Source organism: Nomascus leucogenys, chromosome 15, assembly GCF_006542625.1.
Source record: "Nomascus leucogenys isolate Asia chromosome 15, Asia_NLE_v1, whole genome shotgun sequence".
Lineage (NCBI taxonomy): Eukaryota > Metazoa > Chordata > Mammalia > Primates > Hylobatidae > Nomascus > Nomascus leucogenys.
The window spans coordinates 27,565,424-27,591,739 of record NC_044395.1 but is presented as its reverse complement, the minus strand read 5'-3'; the positions used below and the strand labels follow the sequence as shown (position 1 = coordinate 27,591,739).

General features: G+C 36.1%; 1 protein-coding gene across 2 annotated transcripts in view; it reads right to left on the bottom strand.

The window, feature by feature from the left end:
- CWF19L2 (CWF19 like cell cycle control factor 2) overlaps positions 1 to 26,316 on the bottom strand; it is a 134,292-nt gene that overhangs the window by 9,679 nt on the left and 98,297 nt on the right. Inside the window, exons 13-16 of one of the 2 annotated variants that reach the window (XR_004033653.1) lie at positions 19,133 to 19,345; positions 14,545 to 14,661; positions 9,101 to 9,177; positions 462 to 617 (exon numbers count right to left, since the gene is read on the bottom strand). Coding sequence is in view for 1 of the 2 variants with exons in the window: in XM_030829429.1 (XP_030685289.1) it covers positions 462 to 617; positions 14,545 to 14,661; positions 19,133 to 19,345 (486 nt within the window). In the remaining variant the exon portion in view is untranslated. The remainder of the gene's footprint in view (positions 1 to 461; positions 618 to 9,100; positions 9,178 to 14,544; positions 14,662 to 19,132; positions 19,346 to 26,316) is intronic. The other variant, XM_030829429.1, reaches the window with a different exon arrangement.

Here is a 26,316-nt window from a genome sequence, read left to right as displayed (position 1 = left end):
TGTGGTCCCAACTACTCAGGAGGCTGAAGCAGGAGAATTGCTTGAACCCGGGAGGCAGAAGTTGCAGTGGGCCAAGATCAGGCTCTGTCGCCCAGGCTGGAGTGCAGTGGTACGATCACAGCTTACTGCAACCTCTGCCTCCTGGGTTGAAGTGATTCTCCTGCCTCAACCTCCTGAGCAGCTGGGACTACAGGCACCCACCACCATGCCCAGTTAATTTTTGTATTTTTAGTGAAGATGGGGTTTTACCATGTTGGTCAGGCTGGTCTTGAACTCCTGACCTCAGATGATCTGCCCACCTTGGCCTCCCAAGTGAGGCACTGTGTCCGGCCTATTTCATTTCTTTATATAAATTTTGATGTAAGTATATAGGAGAAAAATACGTTAATAAAGACAACAATATTTGTAAAATAGCACTATAGCAAAAAATAAGTGTATATGCAAAGACTACTCATAAATACCTTAAAATAGATGGGAGCCATGTCACCCACTTCCTTGGGGAGAGGAATACATTCATAAACCATGTGATACTGTTTCTTCATGCTCATATTAGTTTCCAAAAAAATGCAATCTAATCCTTTATCTTCAAACATCTTTACCAATGATTTTCTGAACATCTAAAAAAAAAAAAAAAGAACTAGGTAAAGAAAACACTTAAAGGAGATTCAAAATCAAGCATTTTCAAGATATTTGAAATATGAAAACTTTAATAAAAAAGTACAAATCCCTTTAAAATGAAAAATAAAATAAATAGTAATATCTGAACTCTGCAATGTTATAGTTACTTTACTTTCTAAATCTACTATATAATTTCATATATTTAAGCAAGAATTTTTAAAAAACAAACTCACTATGTATATATTAGAAATAGTTTCAGTAAAATTAGAGAAAGAAGTGATAAAAATCAAATTTAGGTGGTAAAATATGCAGAACTGACAGAACAATCATAGGAAAATATCCATAAGCCACAAGAGATACTCTGAGCAGATGGGCATCCTTAAACTCAGAAATACATGAGAATTCACTTCCAATTGTTTTCCTATGCTCATTGCATCTGCATTTGTTGGTTCCCTATGTCTGCTGACCCATCACTAACAATCTTATATATTCAGGTAGTCCTCTATTTTCACATATAATGCAGTCCTATAAAGTATATGAAAGCCAAATACACTAAAGTTGAAAAGTAATAGGGTTTTCTCTTCCCAAGGAACTAAGTATTATTATACAACTATATACAACTATACACACACATATAATCAGTTGTGGGGCTGTGTGTTTTGTGTGTGTGTGTGTGTGTGTGTGTGTATTTCACACTCCTAGGCCTAAGGGACAGCTGTTTGTAGAGGGTGATTGAATGGAGCTGAGTGGTCCAGGATGTCTGCATGCATTCACATGACACCCCTTGTAGTACAGGATGGACAGGGATTGAAAGAAAGGGGAGCAGGCTGAAGGCTGGATGCCAGAGCCCAGCTCTGTCCACATCACCATGTCTTACTGTGAACCCCTCAAGCTGTCTAAGAATTCTGGATGAGCGCGGTGGCTCATGCCTGTAATCCCAGCACCTTGAGAGGCCGAGGTGGGTAGGTCACCTGAGATCAGGAGTTCAAGATCAAGTTGTCTAAGAATTCTAAACTAAAGTTGGCCTTGTAAGAGGTTATGAAAGTATATTTAAGTAGGAAGATAAAATGTATTTTATTTAGATTTGTCAGCTTGATTTATAACTTTTTAATATTTTATTTAAACATTTTGTTTTGAGGTAATTACAGATCACATGTAGTTATAAGAAATAATACAGAGAGATCCCATGTACGCTTTACTCAGTTTCGCCAAAGGTAACATCTTATAAAACTATACTATAATATCACAACCAGGATATTGACATTGATATAGTCAACATTGAGAGTAATTCCAACACCGTCCATAAAGATCTTTTCTGTTACCCTTTTACTTTCTCTTCTTCTTTTATTTTTAGAGATGTGGTTATGCCATGTTGCCTAGGCTGAAGTACCAGTGGCTATTCACAGGTGCGATCATAGCACACTACAGCCTCATACTCAGGCTCAAGCAGTCCTCCCCCATTAGCCACCTGAGTAGCTGGGACTAAAGGTGCACACCACCATGGCCAGCTCCTGTTATTACCCTTTTACAGTCACAGTCATTCCACACCCTACCCAGTCCTCATTCCCCCTTCTTCCACCTTCACCCTTAATGTGTTTCTGATTTCTTTAATTCTGACATTTCAAAAATGTTACATAAATGGAACCATGTAATCTTTTGAGGTAGGCTTTTTTCTTTTTTTTCTTCAACTGTTACTTTAAGTTTTAGGATACATGTGCAAGATGTGCATGTTTGTTACACAGGTAAACGTGTGCCATGGTGGTTTGCTGCACAGATCAACCCATTACCTAGGTATTAAGCCTAGCAACCATCAGCTATTCTTCCTGATGCTCTCCCTCCTCCCACCTCCCACCCACCAACAGGCTCCAGTGTGTGCTGTTCCCCACCACATGTCCAGGTGTTCTCATTATTTAGCTCCCATTTATAAGGAAGGACACATGGTGTGTGGTTTTCTGTTGTGGCATTAGCATGCTGAGGATAATGGCTTCCAACTCCATCCATGTCCCTGCAAAAGACATGATCTCATTCCTTTTTATGGCTGCATAGTATTCCATGGTGTATATGTACCACATTTTTTTATCCAGTCTATCATTGATGGGCATTTAGGTTGATTCCATGTGTTTGCTATTGTGAATAGTGCTGCAATGAACATATGTGTGCATGTATCTATAACAGAATGAATTATATTCCTTTGGGTATATACCCAGTAATGGAATTGCTGGGTCAAATGGTATGCCTCTAGGTCTTTGAGGAATTGCCACACTGTTTTCCACAACAGTTGAACAAATTTACACTCCCACAGTGTATAGGCATTCCTTTTTCTCTACAACCTCTCCAGCATCTATTGTTTTTTGACTTTTTAATAGTACCCATTAGGCTTTTTCAATCAGAATATTCTCTGGAGATCCACCCAGGTTGTTTCATGTATCAACAATTCATTCTTTTTCATTGCTGAGAGTATTCCTGATATGGATGTACCCACTATGTTTAACCATTCACCTTTACAGAATATCTAGAGTGTTTCCAGTTTTTAGTTATTACAAATAAAGCTGCTATGAACATTTGTGCACAGGTTTTGGGGGAAATATAACTCCATTTCTCTGGAATAAGTGCCAAGAAGTGCAAGAGTTGAGTCCTATGATAGTTGCATATTTCATATTTTTAAAAACTGCCAAATGTTTTCCAAAGTGGTCATCCTATTTTACATTTCTACCAATAACAGAAGAGCAATTCTGTTTCTCCATATCCTGGCCAGCATCTGGGGTTGTCAATGTGTTTTATTTGACATTTTGATAGGTCTAATTTATCACTGTGATTTTAATTTGCATTTTCCTAATAGCCAGATATTAAATATCATTTTTATACGCTTATTTGCCATCTATTAATATAGATCCTCTTCAGCAAAATGTTTCTTCATGTCATTTATCCTTTTTTTTTTTTGAGATGGAGTCTCACTCTGTCACCCAGGCTGGAGTGCAGTGGTGCAATCTCAACTCACTGCAGACTCTGCCTCCCAGGTTCAGGTGATTCTCCCGCCTTGGCCCCCACAATGGCTGGGATTACAGGCATGCACTACCACATTTGGCTAATTTTTGTATTTTTAGTAGAGTCAAGCTTTCACCATGTTGGCCAGGCTGGTCTCAAACTGCTGACCTGAGGTGATCCACCTGCCTCAGCCTCCCAAAGTGCTGGGATTACAGGCGTGAGGCACCACGCTCAGCCAATTTTCTAATTGGATTGTTTTTACTGTTTTGACATTCTAGATATAAAAATATTCTTTATATATTCTAGATACAAATCCATTGCCAGGTATGTGGTTTGCAAATATTTTCTCCTAGTCTATAATTTGTCTTTTCATCTTTATATCAGAGTCTTTTGCAGAATGAAAGTTTTTAATTTGACAAAGCTCAATTTATCAATTTTTGTTTCCATGGATTATACTTTTGGTGTCAAGTCAAAGAACTCTGTGTATCCAAGATCTTGACAATTTTATCTTGTTTTTCTCCCAAAAGTTTTATAGTTTTGCAACTTACATTGGAGTGCTGTGCTCCACTTTACAATGGAGGGCTGTGTTCCGTTTTGAGTTAATATTTATATAAGGTATGAGGTTTAAGCTGATACTCAGTTTTTTGCTATGCATGTCCAATTGCTCCAGCACCATTCACTGAAAAGGCTATCCCTTTTCCACTGAATTGCTTTTGCACCTTTGTCAAATTCAGTTGAGAATATGTGGTTGTGTCTATTTCTGTGTTGTCTATTTGGTTTAATTAATCTATATGTTTATCCCTCCACCAATATCACATAGTCTTGATTACTGTAGATACGTAATAATCTTGCTTATTATATATCTCCAGTAATCAGGTAAGGCTGATTCTTGCAACTTTATTCTTCTTGTTCAAAACTATTTTCACTATTTTGGTTCCTTTGCCTTTCCATCCAAAGTTTAGAATAATTCTATCTATATCTACAAAAAAATCTTGTTGGGATTTTGATAAAAATTGCGTTAAACTAGTGTATTAATTTGAGGAAGACTGTCATCTTTACTATGTTGACTCTCTTAATCCATAAACATGGTATATCTACATTTAATTTATTTTTGAAATTTCTCTTATCAGTGTTATGTAGTTTTTAGCATACAAAATATGGACATGTTTTGTTAGATTTATACCTTAGTCCATCCTCAGTATTTGTGGATTCCATATTTACAAATTTGTCTTCCAAATCAATTCTCATGGCATTTTTGAGATGTTTTCACAGACAACTGCAGAGTGGTGAAAAAGTTGAGTCATCTGACATACACCTTCCCAAACAAAGTTGAACAAAGCAATGGTCTGCCCTGTTTCAGTTCTCAATGTAAACAAGTGTGCTTTTCAGGGTCTATTTAGTGCTACATTTCCACATATTTGTGCTTTTTGTTTTTTATTTCCCTGTTCAAACTGGACCCTAAGCACATTACTGAAGTGCCATCTGGTGTTCCTTAGCACAACACTGTGATGCGATGTGCCTTATGGAGAGAATAAGCTTTAGATAAGCTTCCTTCAGGCAGTCTTTAATCTTTGATTCTGAGGGTTTTTATCATAAATGAGTATGAATTTCATCAAATGCTTTTTCTTCATTGATTGATATGAACATGGTGGATTATAATGATTTATTATCTAATATTGAGCCAGTCTTGCATACTTGCTATAAGCCCCACTTGGACATAGTGTGTTATTGTTTTTATATATTAGCAAACTCTATTTGCTAATATTTTGTTAATAATTTTTACACCTCTATTCACAAAGGATATTGAGTTGTAGTTACTTTATTTAACTGTCTTGTGGTATGAGGATAACACTAACTTATGGTATCAGCATAATAAAAACTCCCAATACGAATGAATTGGAAAGTGTTCTTTCCTCAAGAGATTATATAAAATTGGTGTCAATTCTTCAAAAGTTTCATAAAATTCTCCAATGAAACCATCTGGGTTTAGAGATTTAATTTTTTAGAAGTTTTACATTATGAAGTCTACTTCCTTGGAACTGGTCCATTACATCCAGAGTTGTTCATATTATTCCCTTATTATCTTTTTGATGACTGTAAAATCTATACTAATACTGTTTTATTTCTGATATTGGTAACTTGTTTTTTCACATTTTTTTTCCTTTGTTGGTCTTGCTGGAAGTTTATTAATTTATCTTTTTTAAAACCCCAACTTTTGTTTCATTGATTTTCTCTATGATTTTTCTATTTTCAATTTCATTGATCTCTGCTCTTATCTTTATTATTTCTGTCCTTTTGCTTGCTTTGGATGTACTTTGCTCTTCTTTTTCTAGGTTCTTGAGGTGAAGGTTTTCCCTCTTTTCTATAAGTATTTAGTGCTATAAATTTCTCTCTCGGCACTCCCTTAGCTGTGCCTCACAAATCTTAACATGCTGTAATTTCATTGTAATTCAATTAGATTATTATTTTTTTAATTTCTCCTGAAACTTCTTTTTAAGCTCTATTGAAGTGTATTATTTAATTTCCAAGTGTTTGGGAATTTTTCTATTATCTTTCTGTTATTAATTTCTAGTTTGATTCCACTGTGGTCAGAGAATGCACTCTGTATGATTTCAATTATTTTAAATTTGTTGAGGTTAGTTTTGTGGCAAGATAGAGTCTATGCTCTGAAAAAAACGTTTTCTAATATTGTTAAGTGGAGTGTTATACAAATATTGATTAAATCCTGCTGACTGATGGTTATAGTCGGCTGACTAATAGCCCCCAAAAGATATCCAGGTCCTATTCCCAAGAACCTAACAAAATTACCATATATGGCATAAGAGACTTTTCAGAAATAATTAAGAATCTTGAGACAGGAAGATTATCCTGGATTGCCTGGGTATATCTTAAATGTAATTAAAAGTTTCCTTATAAGAGGGAGGCAAAGCAAGTTGTGACTAAAGAAGAGGAGAAGGCAATATGATGACAGAAGCAGAGACTGAAATGATGCAGCCACAAGCCAAGAAATGCTGGCAGCCCCTAGAAACTAGAAAAGGTAAGGAATAGATTCTCTTACGGAGTCTCCAGAAAGAACTAGTCAGTCAATACCTTGATTTCAGCCCCGTAAGACTCATTTGGAATCTGACCTCCAGAACCACAAGAAAATACACTTCTATAGTTTTAAGGCACCAACTCTGTGGCAATTTGTTACAGCAACAATAGGAAACTGGTGCAATGGTGTTTTTAGTTCTTTTATATCCTTGATGACTTTCAGTCTGGTTGTTCATCAGTTGTTAAAATGAGGTGCCGAAGTCTCTAACCATAATTATGAATTTGTCTATTTCTCCTTTCAGTTCATTCAGTTTTTGTTTTACACCATTTTGTGCCTCAGTGTTGGTGTACACACATTTAGGATAGCTATGTCTTCTTGGTGGATTGACCCTTTCATCATTATGTAATGTCCCTCTCTTCTTTGGTAATTTCCTCTGCTCTAACGTCTACTTTATCTGGCATAAATGCTTTCTTTTCATTAATGGCTGCACAATACATATTTTTCCATTCTTTTATATTATTCTATTTGTGGTATTATTACATTTGAAATGAGTTCTTGCAGACAGCGTATAGTTATGAAATCTCCTCTACCAAACTATCTTTTAACTGATATACTGTTTATTGATACAGTAGAGATATTCTATTTTTATTTTTTTTGTTTTCTGTTCGTTCTTTCTACTGTTTTTCTGGTTCCTTTCTCCTGCCTTCCGATGGTTACCTGAACATTTTTAGAATTCCATTTTGATTTATCAGTAGTGTTTTTCAGTCTGTCAATTTGTATAGCTTTTTAAAGTGGTTCTAAGAGTTGCTTTAAGGCATTACATATACATACACATATATTTAATCACAGTCTACTGGGGCCATTTTACCAATGCAAATAAAATACAGACATCTTACTTCCCTTTACGTCCCTTTACTCTCCCTCAGTTAGAATATAATTGTCTTAAATACTTTCTCCATATACATTTGGAAACACATCAGACACCACGCATGGTGGCTCACGTTTGTAATCTCAGCACTTTGGGAGGCCGAGACAGGCGTATCACCTGAGGTCAGGAGTTCAAGACCAGCCTGGACAACATGGTGAAACCCCGTCTCTACTAAAAATACAAAAATTAGCTGGGTGTGGTGGTGCATGCCTGTAGTGCCAGCTACTCAGGAAGCTGAGGCACTAAAATCACTTGAACCCAGGAGGTAGAGGTTGCACTGAGCCAAAATCATGCCACTGCACTCCAGCCTGGGTGACAGAGTAAGACTCAATCTCAAAAAAAGTTTCTGGGGCTGCCAACATTTCTTGGCCAGTGGCTGCATCATTTCAGTCTCTGCTTCTGTCATCATATTGGCTTCTCCTCTTCTTTAGTCAAAACTTCTTTCCACCTTCCTGATTTTCCAGGATTTTTTCTTTTGTCATTTCCTTTCTGTTTAAAGAACTTCCTTTAGCTATTCTTTTAGGATAACTCTGCTGATGACAATTTCTCTTTGTTTTCCATTACCTAACAATGTCTTTTCTCCCATATTCCTGAAGGATATTTTCACTAGAAACAGACTTCTTGCTTGACAGTTATTTTCTTTCAGCACTTGAGAAATGTGCTACTTCCCCCTGGTCTCCATGGTTTCTAGTGAGAAATACGCTGTCATTCAAATTGTACTTTCCTTATAGCACTTGTTATATTTTCCTAATTGCTTGTTGAAGCATTTTTATGAGGGCTGCTTTAAAATCTTTGTCAGATAATTAGAACATCTCTGTTATCTTGGTGTTGGTGTCTATTGATTACCTTTTCTATCCTAGTTGAGACTGTCTTTATAATAAGTTATTTTCAGTCGAAATCTGGACATTTTGAGAATTAAGAGACTGGATCTTGTTTAAATTTTCTGTTTCATATGGCTTTTCCTAATATTGCTCCATCAGAAGAAAGAGAGATACCACCTTATTACTGCCACATGAGGATAGAAGTTCAGGTTCCCAGCTTGGCCTCTGTTGACACTCAAAAATGGGAGAGACTACTCATTACTGCTGGGTAGCAGATGGGAATTCTAGGTTCCCATTAGGCTTCCACTGATACTATCCTGACTGGGAGGAGGAGGCATGCCTCGTGCCTCCTCCCCACATGGTTTCCACCCATCATTACCTTCACATGCCTAGTGTTACTTGCACAAAAAAAACTAAAAAACAGAATCAAATAGGAAAATATACAAATTTGCTATTCTGACAGCTTTTCAGATTGTCTCTATTTTGTTACTTGTTACTATGCTTATAAACTTTTATTTATTAAAAAAACTTTATTGTTACTTATTTCAATATCTAGTCCTAGAGTGAGAAGATAACCTTATATACTAGAAAAAGGAAAATCATTAACAGAGTGGAACTATGTATTTGTAACCCAAACTTTTTCAAAGAAGAAAAGATGTACATAAAAAGCAACAGCAATAACAATAGTAAAAGTTTAAATAATCCAAAAATTACCTCACAAACATCCTTACTTCATGTTTGTTCATACTCCCTTTCTGGCTTAATTACTGGATGACTGTTCTAGATTTTATCTGGAGAATAGGGAAGAAGGCAAACTCAAAGTGTCACGAATTATAAACAAAAACTGAAAAAATACTAAATTAGTGTTGCAAGAATGGTTCTGTATTATAAAATATATAAACCTCATACTAATAGCTCCAAGGAGGATACACACACATTTAAGTGCTTCTCCTCTCTCTTTCTCTCTCTATATATACACACACATATATATAGAATATTTTAATTTACAAATATGAGTTTAATGGAATAATTTGAGTTTGATCAACATCAAGCATGATGTTCTCCATACTCAGTAACAAATATGCTATACAAAAATATTCATTTTTTAAAAGTTATGTAACAACTAAACAATGGGGAAAGTTTTTGTAGTTCCATATCATAAGATAAATCAAAACTGTTTGATATTTAAGAGAGATAGAGTTCCCATGTTATGGAGATGACATGAAATTCCCATATTCCTAGTAAAAAACACTTCATTCTTTGGGTAACCACTCCTTTCCACATTTCTAACCTATCATTATTCATCTAATTGCCCATTCCTCATTTAGTCAATGCACCCAGACTACAATTTCTTATAATCAGTTTAAGGAAACTATACTGCAGAATGTTGCAGGTCCTTTTGTATCACCACAGTATAAAAAAATCAAGTACCTATGAATACATAATTTTGACATTAAAATTAAAGTACTCCTTAAAACTATTAACGCTATATAGGACTGATTTTGGAATACTAATGCTACGATTTAGATGTTTTTAAAATATAACATGTTTAAATATAAAGTTATCAAGTTATCCCAAGGTAAATGTTATGCAACAGAACAGAACACATTTATCCCTACTCTCTCCACAGAGTAACACCTCAAAAATGAATTTAAACAATTGTTTAAAAGGCAGAAGCTACTTGAACAAAGGAAATGAGAGAAAACACAATGACAAATCAGATCACTCCATAAGATCCGACTTAAATGCTAGAAAGTTGGCTCATACCTTGGGGAGGGGAAAGAAGGTTAGCAGGGATAACAAAGAAACCCATGCTACACTGCAGAACCTTCAAAAGGCTCAGGAGTTGGCAGCACCAATCAAGTACTTATGGAAGTGGAGGTGAAGGTGTAGCTAAAAACAGATGACTTAGAGGAAAGCCTATTAAAAAAGCAATCAACATGCCAGGTCCCCTCCTCATCATCAGAACTATAGGATTATCCTCTGGAAAAGGTAAAACAAGGTAGCTGGGCTAGAAAACCAGACACAGTTGAGAGTTTACAGTCTGAAAACAGGGGTGTTATCAGAAAGGTTACTTAATGTCTGTACATGTTCAACACTGCCACCTCCAGCCTTCTTCCCCCATTCAACTCCTAGAACACTGGCAAGTGGGCTTAGATGACAGGAGGTTGAAAGAGTCTTTTCTGCAGCCCAAAATCTCCTTAAGGTGATAAGCAACTTCAGCAAAGTCTCAGGATACAAAATCAATGTACAAAAATCACAAGCATTCTTGTACACCAATCACAGACAAACAGAGAGCCAAATCATGAGTGAACTCCCATTCACAATTGCTTCAAAGAGAATAAAATACCTAGGAATCCAACTTACAAGGGATGTGAAGGACCTCTTCAAGGAGAACTACAAACCACTGCTCAATGAAATAAAAGAGGATACAAACAAATGGAAGAACATTCCATGCTCATGGGTTGGAAGAATCAATATCGTGAAAATGGCCATACTGCCCAAGGTAATTTATAGATTCAATGCCATCCCCATCAAGCTACCAATGACTTTCTTCACAGAATTGGAAAAAACTACTTTGAAGTGCATATGGAACCAAAAAAGAGCCCGCATCGCCAAGTCAATCCTAAGCCAAAAGAACAAAGCTGGAGGCATCACGCTACCTGACTTCAAACTATACTACAAGGCCACAGTAACCAAAACAGCATGGTACTGGTACCACAACAGAGACATAGATCAATGGAACAGAACCGAGCCCTCAGAAATAATGCCACATATCTACAACTATCTGATCTTTGACAAACCTGACAAAAACAAGCAATGGGAAAAGGATTCCCTATTTAATAAATGGTGCTGGGAAAACTGGCTAGCCATATGTAGAAAGCTGAAACTGGATCCCTTCCTTACACCTTATATAAAAATTAATTCAAGATGGATTAAAGACTTAAATGTTAGACCTAAAACCACAAAAACCCTAGAAGAAAGCCTAGGCAATACCATTCAGGACATAGGCATGGGCAAGGACTTCCTGCCTAAAACACCGAAAGCAATGGCAACAAAAGCCAAAATTGACAAATGGGATCTAATTAAACTAAAGAGCTTCTGCACAGCAAAAGAAACTACCATCAGAGTGAACAGGCAACCTACAAATCGGGAGAAAATTTTTGCAACCTACTTATCTGACAAAGGGCTAATATCCAGAATCTACAATGAACTCAAACAAATTTACAAGAAAAAAACAAACAATCCCATCAAAAAGTGGGCAAAGGACATGAACAGACACTTCTCAAAAGATGACATTTATGCAGCCAAAAGACACATGAAAAAATGCTCATCATCACTGGCCATCAGAGAAATGCAAATCAAAACCACAGTGAGATACCATCTCACACCAGTTAGAATGGCCATCATTAAAAAGTCAGGAAACAACAGGTGCTGGAGAGGATGTGGAGAAATAGGAACACTTTTACACTGTTGGTGGGACTGTAAACTACTTCAACCATTGTGGAAGTCAGTGTGGCGATCCCTCAGGGATCTAGAACTAGAAATACCATTTGACCCAGCCATCCCATTACTGGGTATATACCCAAAGGACTATAAATCATGCTGCTATAGACACATGCACACGTATGTTTATTGCGGCACTATTCACAATAGCAAAGAGTTGGAACCAACCCAAATGTCCAACAACGATAGACTGGATTAAGAAAATGTGGTACATATACACCACGGAATACTATGCAGCCACAAAAAAATGATGAGTGCATGTCCTTTGTAGGGACATGGATGAAACTGGAAAACATCATTCTCAGTAAACTATCACAAGGACAAAAAACCAAACACCTTATGTTCTCACTCATAGGTGGGAATTGAACAATGAGAACACATGGACACAGGAAGGGGAACATCACATTCCGGGGACTGTTGTGGGGTGGAGGGAGGGGGGAGGGACAGCATTAGGAGATATACCAAATGCTAAATGACTAGTTAATGGGTGCAGCACACCAACATGGCACATGGATACATATGTAACAAAGCTGCACATTGTGCACATGTACCCTAAAACTTAAAGTATAATAATCATTAAAAAAAAAAGAGTCTTTTCTGAAGGTCTAGCTAGCCCCAAGAAAAAGACCTAAAGTTACTAACATTGGCTATTTCCTAATGAAATGGCCCCACATATCACTCCACATTAAAGTTCACTGTATGTAAGCATCAGTGACCCTCCTTTTTCCCCACCTATCAATTTGGAATATTTTTTTAAATGGGCTTACAGTGTTTGCCTACAGCGTATGTTCAAGAAAATTTGTATAAATGATAACAAATTTAGACGGAACCAAGTTTCACTATATATTAAACAAAACCAGCAATTTGGATCTTATTTGAAATCTGTAATTACTCAAGTATGCTATGCCAAAACATCTTTGCATCTTCTATTAAATAGGAAGTCTAAAACTACATTTAAATATTACTAGATACTGGTGATTTTTAAAACCACTTGAAAGAAGTGGCTCCTGCATTGCAACATTTGGCAACAACATTTTGTGCTAAGTCAAATCTCCTTTTAATATATCCAATAAAAGGGGTGAATAATCAAAGATATTCACTAGGGTAGAATTAATTTGAGTTGTACATATTTGAACGTAAAATAACAACAACAGCAACAACAAGAGCAACAGCAAACTGTTCTTCTTCAAGCTAGGATTCAAATATTTCATTAGTTCACTAGCCTACAATAATTGATAACTTCTAACAATTATTTTCCTTTCTCACACAAAAGGAGCTATAACACCATTATTTGCATAAAACAATTTGGCTTTTCCTCTCTTTCCCAGTTTTCCATAATACACTTGGCTTCCAAAATCTGCTAAACTATAATGTAAACTACACTAGAAATACACCATATATTTTGGCAGAATTAATGAATTACTTGATCTCTTCATTTCTTACAGCACCTAAAATATTATATTCGTGAACTCAATATCTGTTAAATTGAATAAAAATCTTCATCCACTTAAATTGTTTTCATTAAGCAGCTTGATTTCTTATAGAAACATAAAACATATACACATTGTATTCCTATAATTACTTAAAACATTTTTGACACTTCATTTTGTTCTAAATTAAATCAGTTTTACATGTATAAATTTTTAAAAGGCATCCTGGAAATGTTCTAAAATAATTCTAAGAACTGAATTTCCATACTTTCCACCTTAAATTACCTACTGGCACTGGCATCCACTACTAGGAAAACTGAAACTTTCACATCAAAAAGACTTATATTCTTACTTTTGCTTGGTTGCAATGCAATAAAACAATCTACCCTTTTAACTTTCACAGCAAAAACTTTAAAATTATAAGGTATACAAGACTAAATTTCATTAAATGCCATCAAAACATCTCTTCTTTTGACATACTTATCAGCATGCTGCAAAGACTAGTCGTCTCTGGTGCAGTGCTAACTTACAATTTTCACATTTTCCAATTAAGGCTCCCTGTAGCCCCTATTCAGTTGTCTGGCATTAGAAAAATAAAGAGTTTTCTTCCTTTCTTTCCTGGTCATTATTAGGTCTTGAAATAATTCAGCAACAATTTCACCCATGTTATGCCTTTCACTCTCTTAAAGCATCAGCCACAAAAACAAATCCCTGAATCTAAAAGCTGGGCCAGATTACGAAGGAAAAAGAGCAGAAATTAAAGCTAGTAACAAAATCACCACAAAAACACAGCAGCAGAGAAGGCCAATTCTATCACAGGAAAACACGGCAACCGCTAAATATAAAACCTCTGACTCCTCAAATTTCTTTTCATTATCTGAAAATGTCTTTCCTTTCAGCTGCAATTTACTGGCTTACTGTGGTAAGAATGATTCTTTCATGCTACAAAGGAAGTGTTGAAATCTTAGACTGATTTTTTTAAGTAAAAATAATTATTACTTTGTCACAGTTTATTTCGTAGATAAAAGGTCTCAAAATCTGGAAAATAAAATGATGGAAACATCATGATCCACAGATATATACAACTATGAAAACACATGCGTTTAAGTTTAGAAACTAAAATCATTAAATGAAGGTATAAAACCTATTGGAATTTATCACAATAATTTACAAAAATTGCTCATGAGTTTTAAAATGATAATGAATATTTATCATGCTGACCTGGATCTCCTCCCAGATGTCTTCATCCAATAAAGTAGCTGCTCTATGGTGCTGCAAAGGGACTATCAGGCAGTGCCCCTCAGTAAGAGATCGTACGTTGGGTAAACATAAATAAACCTATAGGGGAGAAATACAAAAGGTGAAATGTTATTGCTATTTATATGTTATATATTTATATGTTAATGCTATTTATTCTCAGTTGTAACAGATGAGCCCCTAGTAAAAAACAATGATAAATATTTAATGAAGAATACTTACTTAAGAATTGCTTTTGTAAACGTTAATATTTTTAAAGATATTTAATATTTTTAGAGGCATCAGGATGGCTTTTAATAAACTGAAAATTTAGAGCACAGATCTCAATTTTCACTGTTTTACATCAGACAAGGATTAAGATTAGGCAAAGAAGAGCAGAATGAATGATACAATATCCTTAATCTGAAGGAGCTAGATACTTTGGCAACTCTTGAAACCACAGTTTTCACAAAAACAAAAAGACACATGGCCTGGTAATGGTAGTCTTACTGATGCCTGTTTATCAGGCCTTCCTTCTCTGATTAGCTGAGAAAAGAGAATTAACTCAGCTAAGAGGAAGAGAAAATGACCTCGGAATGGCTTTACTGCTCTGTTTATTTACATACATGTATTACCTAAAAACTGGTGCTAATTTTCCATTTTATACAAACTGTCTTAAAAAAAAAAGGTTAATCAGTATGCATATAGAGAACAAAAGCATTACAAAGGGCTTGATCTTTTCTTATTTCTGTTATATTTTGCTGGGTTTTAGCTAGAAATATTTTGCATAGCAGACATTGTTTATTTATTTAATAGAATAACTCAAATGTTTAAAACTTCGCTGACAAACAACAAAGTAGCAGTGGACATGGATATCTACCTAAAATTAAAGTAAAATCACAAACATGTTCATGAAAAAAAGAAATAAAGATTAAGGGTCATGGGTATGTCTATAGACAACTTATAAGATTTAGAAAATGAAATATTTAAAGAAATCACTGAATTTTCTACATAATCACTGAGATAAAAAGCCAGGTCCAAGTGTCAATGATAGGTCAAATAAGTTGTAATAAAATTCATTTTTAAAAGCATTATAAACATAAAAATCACCTAAAATTGGTATCAAAATCAGTTTTGCAAAATAATAATAGACACATAAAAAAGAAAATTAATAAATACCTAAATAAATTAGAACACACAAAAAAGCAATACTTTTTTTTATTTGACAGAGAAAGCAGAGCTACTGATTGACTGATCAATAATTACTGAGGGACAATTACATGCCAGGCAGTGTTCTACATGCTAGGAAATCAACAATGTGCAGGGACACAAATCCCTACCCATAAGGAGCTTATGGGGTGCTACAGATTGAATGTCTGTGTGCCTCCAAAATATACACATTAAATCTTAACGCCCAAGATGATAATATTTGCAGGCAGGGGACTTTGGAAGGTGATTAGATCATGAGGACAGAGCCCTCATGAATGGGATTAATTATCTTATAAAAGAGGCCCCAGGGAATGTTCTTGCCACTTCCACCATGTAAGGACACACCAATAAGATCGCTGGCTGTGAACCAGGATGTGGGACCTCACCAGACACTGAATCTGCTAGCACTTTGATCTTGGACTTCCCAGCCTCCAGAACTGGCTTCAATAAATTTCTGTTGCTGATAAGCCATCCAGTCTATGGTATTTTTTACAGTAGCGCGAACTAAGACATGAAAGAAGAAATACAAATGAACAATGTAAATGTAAAGTAAAATGTACAAGACGTCAGATGGTGATAAGCGGTACTAAAAAAATAAAGCAGAAAAAGGTACAGATAGTGTCTAGGGAGAAGTTAGGAAGCCTCCCTTTAAAGTTACCTACTAGGGTAACATTTGAGAAGATATGTGAAGGAAGGAAGGGTAGACACAGGAAGAAACTCCCAGGCAAAGGGAAAAGCATGTGAGGAGGATGCATACCAAGTGTGTTCTCCAGATTGTCAAACAGCCAGTGTGGCTAAGCTGAGAGGATGAGAGGAAGGCTGACAGACAGTGAGGTGACAGGAAGAATTGGGCCTGTAGGCCTCATAGGCGACAATAAGGATTCCAGCTTTGGTCTGAAAGCCAAATCTGACTAATGTTGACTTAAAGTCAAAAAGATCACTTGCTACTGTATAGAGAAAGGGCAAAGGAAAGAGGCAGAAAGAACCATTAGGAAACTATCACAGGAGTCCAGTAATAAATGATGATGACTTGAGCCGGGGTGGTAGAAATAAAGATTATGAAATGTGGTCAGAACAGGAATATATTATGAAATATAGCCAATAGAATTTAGAAATGGACAGCAAGGAGTGAGGGAAAGTAAAGGACTCAGCATTACTCCAAGGTCTAATGCAAGCAACTGGAGGATGAAAGTGACATTTACTAAAAAGAGGAAGACTATGGGAGGGTTAGTGTTAGCTAAAGGTAAAGGTGGAGACGGGTATTAGACCTTCACCTAAGTTTGAGATGTTTACTAGATATCCAAGTGGAAAAGTAGGTTGGATACATGAACCTAGAATTCTAGGAGATATTTGGGTTAAAATGTAAATTTGCTAGTGGTCTAAAAACAGTAGTCATGAAATGAACAGAACATCTCAGACAAAGATATCTCTATTATAGCATTTTAAGAGAGTGTAAGCAAAAATTCTGAACGTCTTCTGTAGTAGATTGCACAAATGCATCCAGTTATTTACTACCCCATATACCCAAACCCTTCACAATGTTACTCTGTAGCTCCTCCCATCAAGAGGTGGAGTGCAAACTGGCCTTATGACTCACGAGGGCCACAGAATATGGTAGAAATGATGATGGTCAGTTCCAAGTCTATGCCTCAAGAGGCCTTGTGTACTTCTGCTAATTCTGTCGGAATGAGCCTAGCTCCCATGTGAAGAAGCCTATGCTAGCCTACTGGAAGATAACAGACCATACAAAACAGAATGACTTAAATGTTGTCTTAAGCCACTAAATTTTGGTGTAGTTTGTTTGTGTATGAATGCTAGCATATCTCCTCTTCCCCCACTTAAAGGTATAAATGGAAGACTAGATAATTCTCAGGTCTGATGTATAAAGTCTTTACACTCCTGAGGTCTGAGATCCAGTAAGGGTAGTACCCACTTAAGACAGCTTGTAGTTCCCAGAATGAACTATGTGGTTGTAAACCTCAGTGTCTTTGCTTGTATTGTTCTGTATTTCCTAAATACTGAAATGTATCCTATTCCACCTTAAAATGTAGCACAAGACATACTTCTTCCCGAAAGCCTTCCTTGATAACTCCGCGGTAACTTAAATATTCCTCCTTCGTGTTCCCACAATACTCTTGCATTTATATCACTGCATTAAAATTGATCTGGTTATGTTTGCCTGCTCCCCATAAAGCTATAAGCAACTTGAGGAGGTTTTAGGCATATTTATATTTCTAGTTCCTAGTACTAGAGGCTGACAAACACTAGACACTCAGTAAATACTTGGTAACTGGATGAACTACCAAGCAGTTTTTTGTTTCTTTTTCTAAATCAAATTAAAAGTAGATGACTAGAATCAGGCAAAAATATTAAAGAATGAACATAACTCTTAAGTTATAACCATGTTGTTTACATGAAAGTTGGGAAAGGAACTTAGAAAAATAAATATAAGTAATTAGTTAAGATGGATTTTTAAAAATTATTTAATTTTGAATGGGATTTTGACATTTATCTTTTTGTTAAGTATAAAGGAAAAGAGAAGAAAAAGAAGGTAAGAAAATAAAAGAAGCCAGAATGGACACTGATGTAACCACCTCAACAACCTAAAGATATTAAAGACTAGGGGTATGTGTATGTATACAATAAACAACATATATATGTATATGTATGTTTCCCAAACTATTCGTTCCTGAAACTAGCATTCATTCATTCATTCATTCAACTTCTACTTTTCTCACTGACTCCACTCCTGCCTTCTTTCTGCTCCATCAATGCTAAGCTCATTTCCTCCTCAGGGCTTTTCACTGATGGTCCTTCCTGAAACATTATTCATTCCTATCTTCGTGTTACTTGTCCTTCCCATTTTATGCATCTTTACTAAAGTTCCTCAGAGAAGCCTTCCAGACTACCTTGTGAAAAAAATACCCCCGATCATTTTCTCCCATTTCCTCACTTTACTTGCTTTATGACAATTCTTTCAAATCAGGGCAATTATTACTTTATTTACTGACTTATTTCACTAGGCATAAGGTCTAAAAGTCTATCTGATTCTCAACTTTTCCCCAGTGACTAATTAGAGTATGGCATATATTAGGTATACAAAAATTATTTACTTAATGTAAGAATTAAATCAGTAAGTATTTATTGAAATGAATTACTATTATGTACTACAACCAGGGCTAGATGCTTTGTATACAATGGAGAGCAAAAGTTGTCTCTGTCTTCACGGAGCTTAAAAATTATTAGGGGAAGGACCCAATAAATAAGTAAAACAAACAAAATAATAAACTTCTTCAAGTTATTCTATGAAGAAACAAAAAAAGTTCTATGACAATGTAAGCAAAGGATAGTAAACACTTCTTACCTTAACACCTATTGCAACAATAAGATGCTTGGGAAATTGTGAGCTGTCAAAACAATACAGACATTTTTCCATTTGTGCAGCAAGACTACGATGCTCAGCAATAGCTTTTTTACGTTGGTTCTCTTCCTCTTCACCAAGACGTTCTCTCTCAGCTGCTTTGGAGACAAACATGTCATCCAGGGTGTAATAGTCTCCATCTGTTTTTCCCATAAACTGAAAAACCAAAATAACAGTAATAGAGAGTAGAAGGTATTGATTAAGATTTTACTGTACTGTGGTATCCTAAATCTGTATCTGTAAGTTCTATGATAAAACTAATACATTTAAAAGAAAAGAAAAACATGATTAATATTTGTTTCATCTTCTAGAGTCAATCTATCATCATCATCACCACAGCTAAAGTTTACTGAATATTTACTATATACAATTCTATAAGACTTGTTCATGTTTTATACTCCTATGTGGTGGGGACCATTAGCATTTTCAACTAATAGATGAGGAAACTGAATCACAGAGAGGTTAAAACTGTAACTTTAAAAATTCACATATACACTATATAGAACACGGAACTTTTTTTTTTTTTTTTTTAACCACATCTCCGGGTACCTTCTCCATATCTCTCCTAACATGAACTATGGACAGATGTGATGCTTTCAAAATACAAAAACACAAATTTTATTTTCTTATTTTATGTACCTCCTTAGGTACTTAGAGAGTTCTATACTGTGTACAGAATGAAGTTCAAACTCTTGAGCTTGAAAGCCAACTAAATCATACATACATAAAGTCATAATGGTTTAAAGCTTAGATTCCACAGTCAAAATGACCACGGTAAAGTTCTATCTCCTTTATGTATAACCTTGAACATATTATTTAATTTCTCTGTGCTCTCTCTATGCCTTATTTCCTCATTTTATAATGGTTATAACAATACTGCCTCAGTATCCCTTATCCAAATGCTTGGGACCAGAAGAGTTTTAGATTTCCAATTTTTTCCGATTTTAGAGTATTTGCATATATATAATAAGATATCATGGGGATGGGATGCAAGTCTAAAATGAAGTTCATTTATGTTTCCTATGTACCTTACATGCATAGCCCTAAGGTAACTGTATATAATATTTTTAATAATTTTGTGCATGAAACAAAGTTTATGTATTCTGAACTATCAGAGGCAAAGATGTCATTATCTCAGCCACCCATAAAGAATTACTGCACATTTACACTTATGTATACCTGCTGCATTGGCACATGACTGCACAGTTATTCTGTCCTTGGCATCCTTATTTCCTGACAGGCTGTCTCATCAGTTGTAGTAAGTGTCTTCCTGGGTCAACCCATGAGGTTTAATTCTACTCATTTTTCAATACTATGGTAAGAATTAGCCATCATTTCCATCAAAGAAACTTCCTCCATCTTGCAAGCCCCTCCAATGTGTACTTGTACTGCCATCAGTCTCAGGATGACTACACTGTATCATACTCATTAACTTGTCTTTTTTTTTTCCATTACACTGCATTCTACTAAGTGTAATAGAAGTACTAAAGTACTAAGTGTAACGTAAATTACTTAGTGTGATGGAAGTATGAAAGTACTAAGTATTAAAAACAAAACAGGCCAGGCACGGTGGCTCATGCCTGTAATCCCAGCACTTTGGGCAGCCAAGGCGGGTGGATCACGAGGTCCAGGAGTTTGAGACCAGCCTGACCAACATGGTGAAACCCCATCTTTACTAAAAATACAAAATTAGCCGGGCGTGGTGGTCCATGCCTATAAATCCTAGCTACTCAGGAGGCTGAGACAGGAGAATCGCTTGAACCATGGAGGCGGAGGTTGCAGTGAGCCAAGATCGCACCACTGCACTCTAGACTGGGCAACAAGAGCGAAACTCTGTTTCAAAAAAAAAACAAACAAAAACAACAACAACAAAAAAACAAAACAAAACTACATGTTATCATCAAATACAAAGCAATAACAAGATGCTTGGATGTTAGCATTTTAAATGATTTGAAGATGGAGCAGCTCTATTCATGTCAAAGTAGATTTCACAGCACATAGTATTATGAATGATAAAAGGTCACCTGATAAAGGAGTCATAACATCAAGAGGACACAACATTCTGTAGATTATATAAGTTGAAAAGAAAAATTTTAAGAGGACATAACAATCCTGAAGTTTATATACCTAATAACAGAGCTTCAAAATGTATAACAAAAAACTTGATAGAACTTCCAAAGAAACAGATAAATCTCAACTGTAATCACAGATTTTAAATACCTCACTCTCTATAATTGGTAGCACAAACAGAAAAGCAATAGCTATGTAGAAGACTTGAACACACTATCAACCAACTTGACTTAACTGACATTAATAGAAATTCCACCCAACAGCAGCAAAATATACGTTCTTCTCAAGTGTACGTGGAACATCAACCAAGATAGATGACATTCTGGGTCATAACACAAGTCTCGATACATTTAAAAGGATTCTAGTAACTTAAAAGTATGTTCTCTGGCCACAATGGAATTAAAAATCAGTAACAGAAATATTTTTGGAAAACTGCCACGTACTTGGTATTGTGCACTTCTGAATGACCAATGAATCAACAACAACAACAAAAAAAAGACAATGAGAAATGATTTTAAACAGCAATAAAACAAAAATACAACGTATCAGAATTTGTGGTATGCTGCTAAAGCATAATTTAGAGGGAAAATTATAGCATTAAACTTCTGTATTAAAAGACAAGAAAGGTCTCAAATCAATGATGCCAACTGCCACCTTAAGAAACTAGAAAAAGAAGAAAAAATAAAACCCAATGTAAATAGAAGAAAATTTATTTAACACCATTACTGATAGAATCAGGCAAAAAGATTATTACCAAGGCATTTCTTAGAGCACACCGACTTCCTTGTTTCTACCAGCAATTTAATTTTTTCTTCCACAATATTCCACATATTAGTCCTTGTATACTTCTTGACTTTTCCACGTTTGCCTATTTATGTAAACTGTATTGCCTTACAAATTATTATTTTAAATTTATTTAAACTTTATATCTTCATCTAAACCATAATTCATTACATTCTAAAAAATATCAGAACTGGTCACTAATCATTTTCATGAAAAAGTGTCCAACTACATGCTAGATACTAATTCTAATCCAAATATTTCTGCAACACAGAAATTTTTATTTTCACTTGACAGATTAAAAACTGAGGCTAGGCCAGGCGCAGTGGCTCACACCCTGTAATCCCAGCATTTTGGGAGGCGGAGGTGGGCGGATCACCTGAGGTTGGGAGTTCGAGACCAACCTGACCAGCATGGAGAAACCCTGTCTCTACTAAAAATACAAAAATTAGCCGGGCGTGGTGGCACATGCCTGTAATCCCAGCTACTCGGGAGGCTGAGGCAGGAGAATTGCTTGAACCCGGGAGGTGGAGGTTGCTGTGGGCCGAGATCACGCCATTGCACTCCAGCCTGGGCAACAAGAGCAAAACTGTGTCTCGAACAAAACAAAAACAAAAAACCGAGGCTAACAGAAACTAAGTAACTTAACCAAAATCACACAGCTATTAAAGGACAGAACCAGGAACCAAAACCAGTTGGTCTGACTACAAAACTGCAGTGTCTGGGATACAAGAGAGGCTTTCTCCCTTAAGAAATCAATGTTTGAAACACAGAAAGGGTACACTGTGAATATAGTCTATGAAGCAGAATAAAGGGCTAGAAGAAAACCTATTTCATCTAGAATAAACACACCAAATCAAGTTAAGGTACTTACCAGTGGGAATGCAGATATCTAGTAGGTATTTATCTTATCCAAAATATATTAACAGGAGCACAATACAAATTTATACATACATAACTGTGCCCTCATATGATATAGCCCATTGTGTTTTTGGAAAGTTCATAAATGATCACAGAAAATATTCAATTCAAATCCAATGTTTTATACATGGAAAATGGTATGTCTACTCTTAAATCTAGTTTTCATGGATGTTGCCAAACCTCTCTGATTGATAGTGTTTGAATTGAAAATGATACAGTCTTGCCAATTAAGACTGACTAATTCTTCAATACAACTGAAATATGGTCCCCACTGATCCAGGAACAATTAATTCCCTCCTCCTACAGCCTCAAATTATTTGCATTTGTACTCATTATCTTTTCTTTGGGCTTTGATACAAAATATTTTTAATTTATCAATCATATATACCTCTTCTATGACCTCTAGCCTACCGTATTCTCGTTATTTGAGAGTAACGATCAACATTTTTTAACAGATAGACTGGTAAAAGATAGTGGAGAATGTACCAAGTGTAAGATGGAAAAAGTGAACAAAACTGCTGGATGAAAGGAGATAAAGAAGAGAGGAGCATGAAGTACACCTCTTCATCATTTAGACAGAATCCTTTAAAAAGCTGATTATATTATACAAAATCAATTTGGCACACCATAAACACAAACTAAATGACAGTGAGTTAGCCATTTCACACTCACTAGGATGGCTACAATCAAATAGTCATATAATAACAAGTGTTGTCAAGGATGTGGTAAAATCAGAACCCTCATACACTACTGATGGGAATGTAAGATAGTGCAGCTGCTTTGGAAAACAGTCTGGTAGTTCGTCAAACAATTCAACATAGATTAATTAATAAAATATTAAACATACGGCTTACCACAGGGGTGCCCAATCTTTTGGCTTCCCTGGGCCACATTGGAAGAAGAACCATCTTGAGCCCCACATAAAATACACTAACACTACCGATACCTCATGAGCTAAAAAAAAAAAAAAAAAAAAATCGCAAAAAGCTCGTAATATTTGAAGAAAGTTTACAAATTTGTGTTGGACTGCATTCAAAGTCGTCCTGGGCCACATGTGGCCCATAAGCCATGGGTTGGACAAGGTTGAGTTACCATATGACCAAGAAACTCCACAATGTAGTATTATTTAGCCATAAAAAGAATGAAGTACTGATACTTGCTACAACATGGATGATCTATAAAAACATTATGCTAAGTGAAAAAAGTCAGTCATTTAAAAAAACACTATTCTATGATTCCATTAATACGAAATGTCGACAACAGGGAAATCTATAGACAAAATAGATTAGTGGCTGCTTAGGGCTTAAGGAGGAAGAGTTGACAGGATTAGCTAATTTTAATCTGTATTTTTTCACTGTAATCAACTTCTTTAACCATGAGAGTAACAGCTTTTAGTCAATTCTATGAGTCTTTCCAGTAAAATACTGAACCCAAGAGTGGCCTTAGGGACCTCTGAACTTGCAGTTGGTGTCAGGAGTAAAGCTAGTCTTGAGGACTCCCCAACATCATATTTGGCTGGATGGTTAGGGACTCAGAACACAATTAGAGAATCAATGACAAGGAGGTCTGGGAAAGAGTTATGCAAACAGATACAGAACACAAGAATACTTATGTCCTACATGACAATACTTACGTCATTAGCTACTCCTACCATCGTCTCAAAGCTTGTGAACAAAACAGCCATGCACAAATAAAAGTTACCATCATGAGCTTCGACTCACCAAAGCCAACTGGGCTACATCCACTGCTGAATACCCAGTCTGCCCACAACAGAGACCAACACTGAGCCCCTGATATGAGAACTCTCCCTCTGGCAGCAAGGTGAATACAACAGACCACTTCCATCCTGGAAGGGGCAGTGCTTTCTTCTTACTGGAATAGATACTTTGGATATGGATTTGCCTTCCTGGCATGCCATGCTTCTGCCAAAACCCCCATCATTCTGAAGTAGTTGGCTGGACAGAACAATGAACTGCCCTTTTGAAGATATAATTACAAGTACCAGCCAGGTGACTATCCCTCGTAGGGCTGGGCTATGTCTTCCAGGATACAGTATATGCTCTAAGTCAGCATCCAAACAATGATGATCCACAACTAGGATCCACAGGTCTGGGAATCTTAGGGAAAAAACAGGAGTAACTATTACTCTTTGTGATAAACTAGCAAAATTTTTGCTTCCCATTCCTGTGACTTGAGACTCTACTAGTCTAGAGGTTTTAGTTCAAAAAGGAGAAATACAGGGCCAGGCACATGGTTCACACCTGTAATCCCAGCACTTTGGGAGGCCAAGGAAGGAGGTGGGAAGACTCCTTGAACCCAGGAGTTCAAGACCAGCCTGGGCAACATGGCAGAACCCCATCTACATTTTAAAAAGGAAAAAAAAAAAAAAAAAGAGAAATACTTCCACCAAGGGACACCACAATGACTCACTGAACTTGAAGTTGAGACTGCTACCTGGCTGCTATGACTCCTCACTCCACTGAATGAAAAGGCATCGTATAGGCTGAAGCGACTGATCCTATCAAGGGCAAATTGGATTGGACTACACAATGGAGATAAGAGGAAGTATGTCTGGAATGTAGGAGATGCTTGAGGGTATCTCTTAGTATTCTCCTGTTGCATGCATAGATTGTATAGTGATGAAGTCAGGGCATTTAAAGTATCCATCACTCAATTAATGTACATTGCACCCATTAAGTAATTTCTCATCATCTGTCCTCCTCCCACCCCCTTATTCTTCTGAGTCTCTATTTTCTATTATTCCATTCTCTACGTCCATGTGTACACATTATTTAGCTCCCACTTAAAAGGGAGAACATGTGAATTTGTCTTTCTGTGCCTGACTTGTTTCACTTCAGATGACTTCCAGATTCATTTATGCTGCAGAAAACAAACAAACAAAAACATGATTTCATTCTTTCTTATGGCTGAATAGTATTCCACTGTGTATATATACCACACTTTTTTTATCCAATCATCCACTGATAGACACAGGTTGATTACATTATCTTTGCTCTTGTGAACAGTTTATCCAATCATCCACTGATAGACACAGGTTGACTACATTATCTTTGCTCTTGTGAACACTGCTACAATAGACATACAAGTGCGGGTATTTTTTATAATGATTTATTTCCCTTTGAGTAGATACCTAGTAATGGGATTGCTGAATCAAATGATAGCTCTATTTTTAGTTCTTTGAGAAATCTCCATACCATTTTCCATAGAGGTCGTACCAATTTATATTCCTCCCAACAGTGCATAAGAGTTCCCTTATCTCCACATCCTCACAAGCATCTGTTATTTTTTAAAATTTTTAATAGTAGCCATTCTGGCTCAGGTAAGATAATACCTCA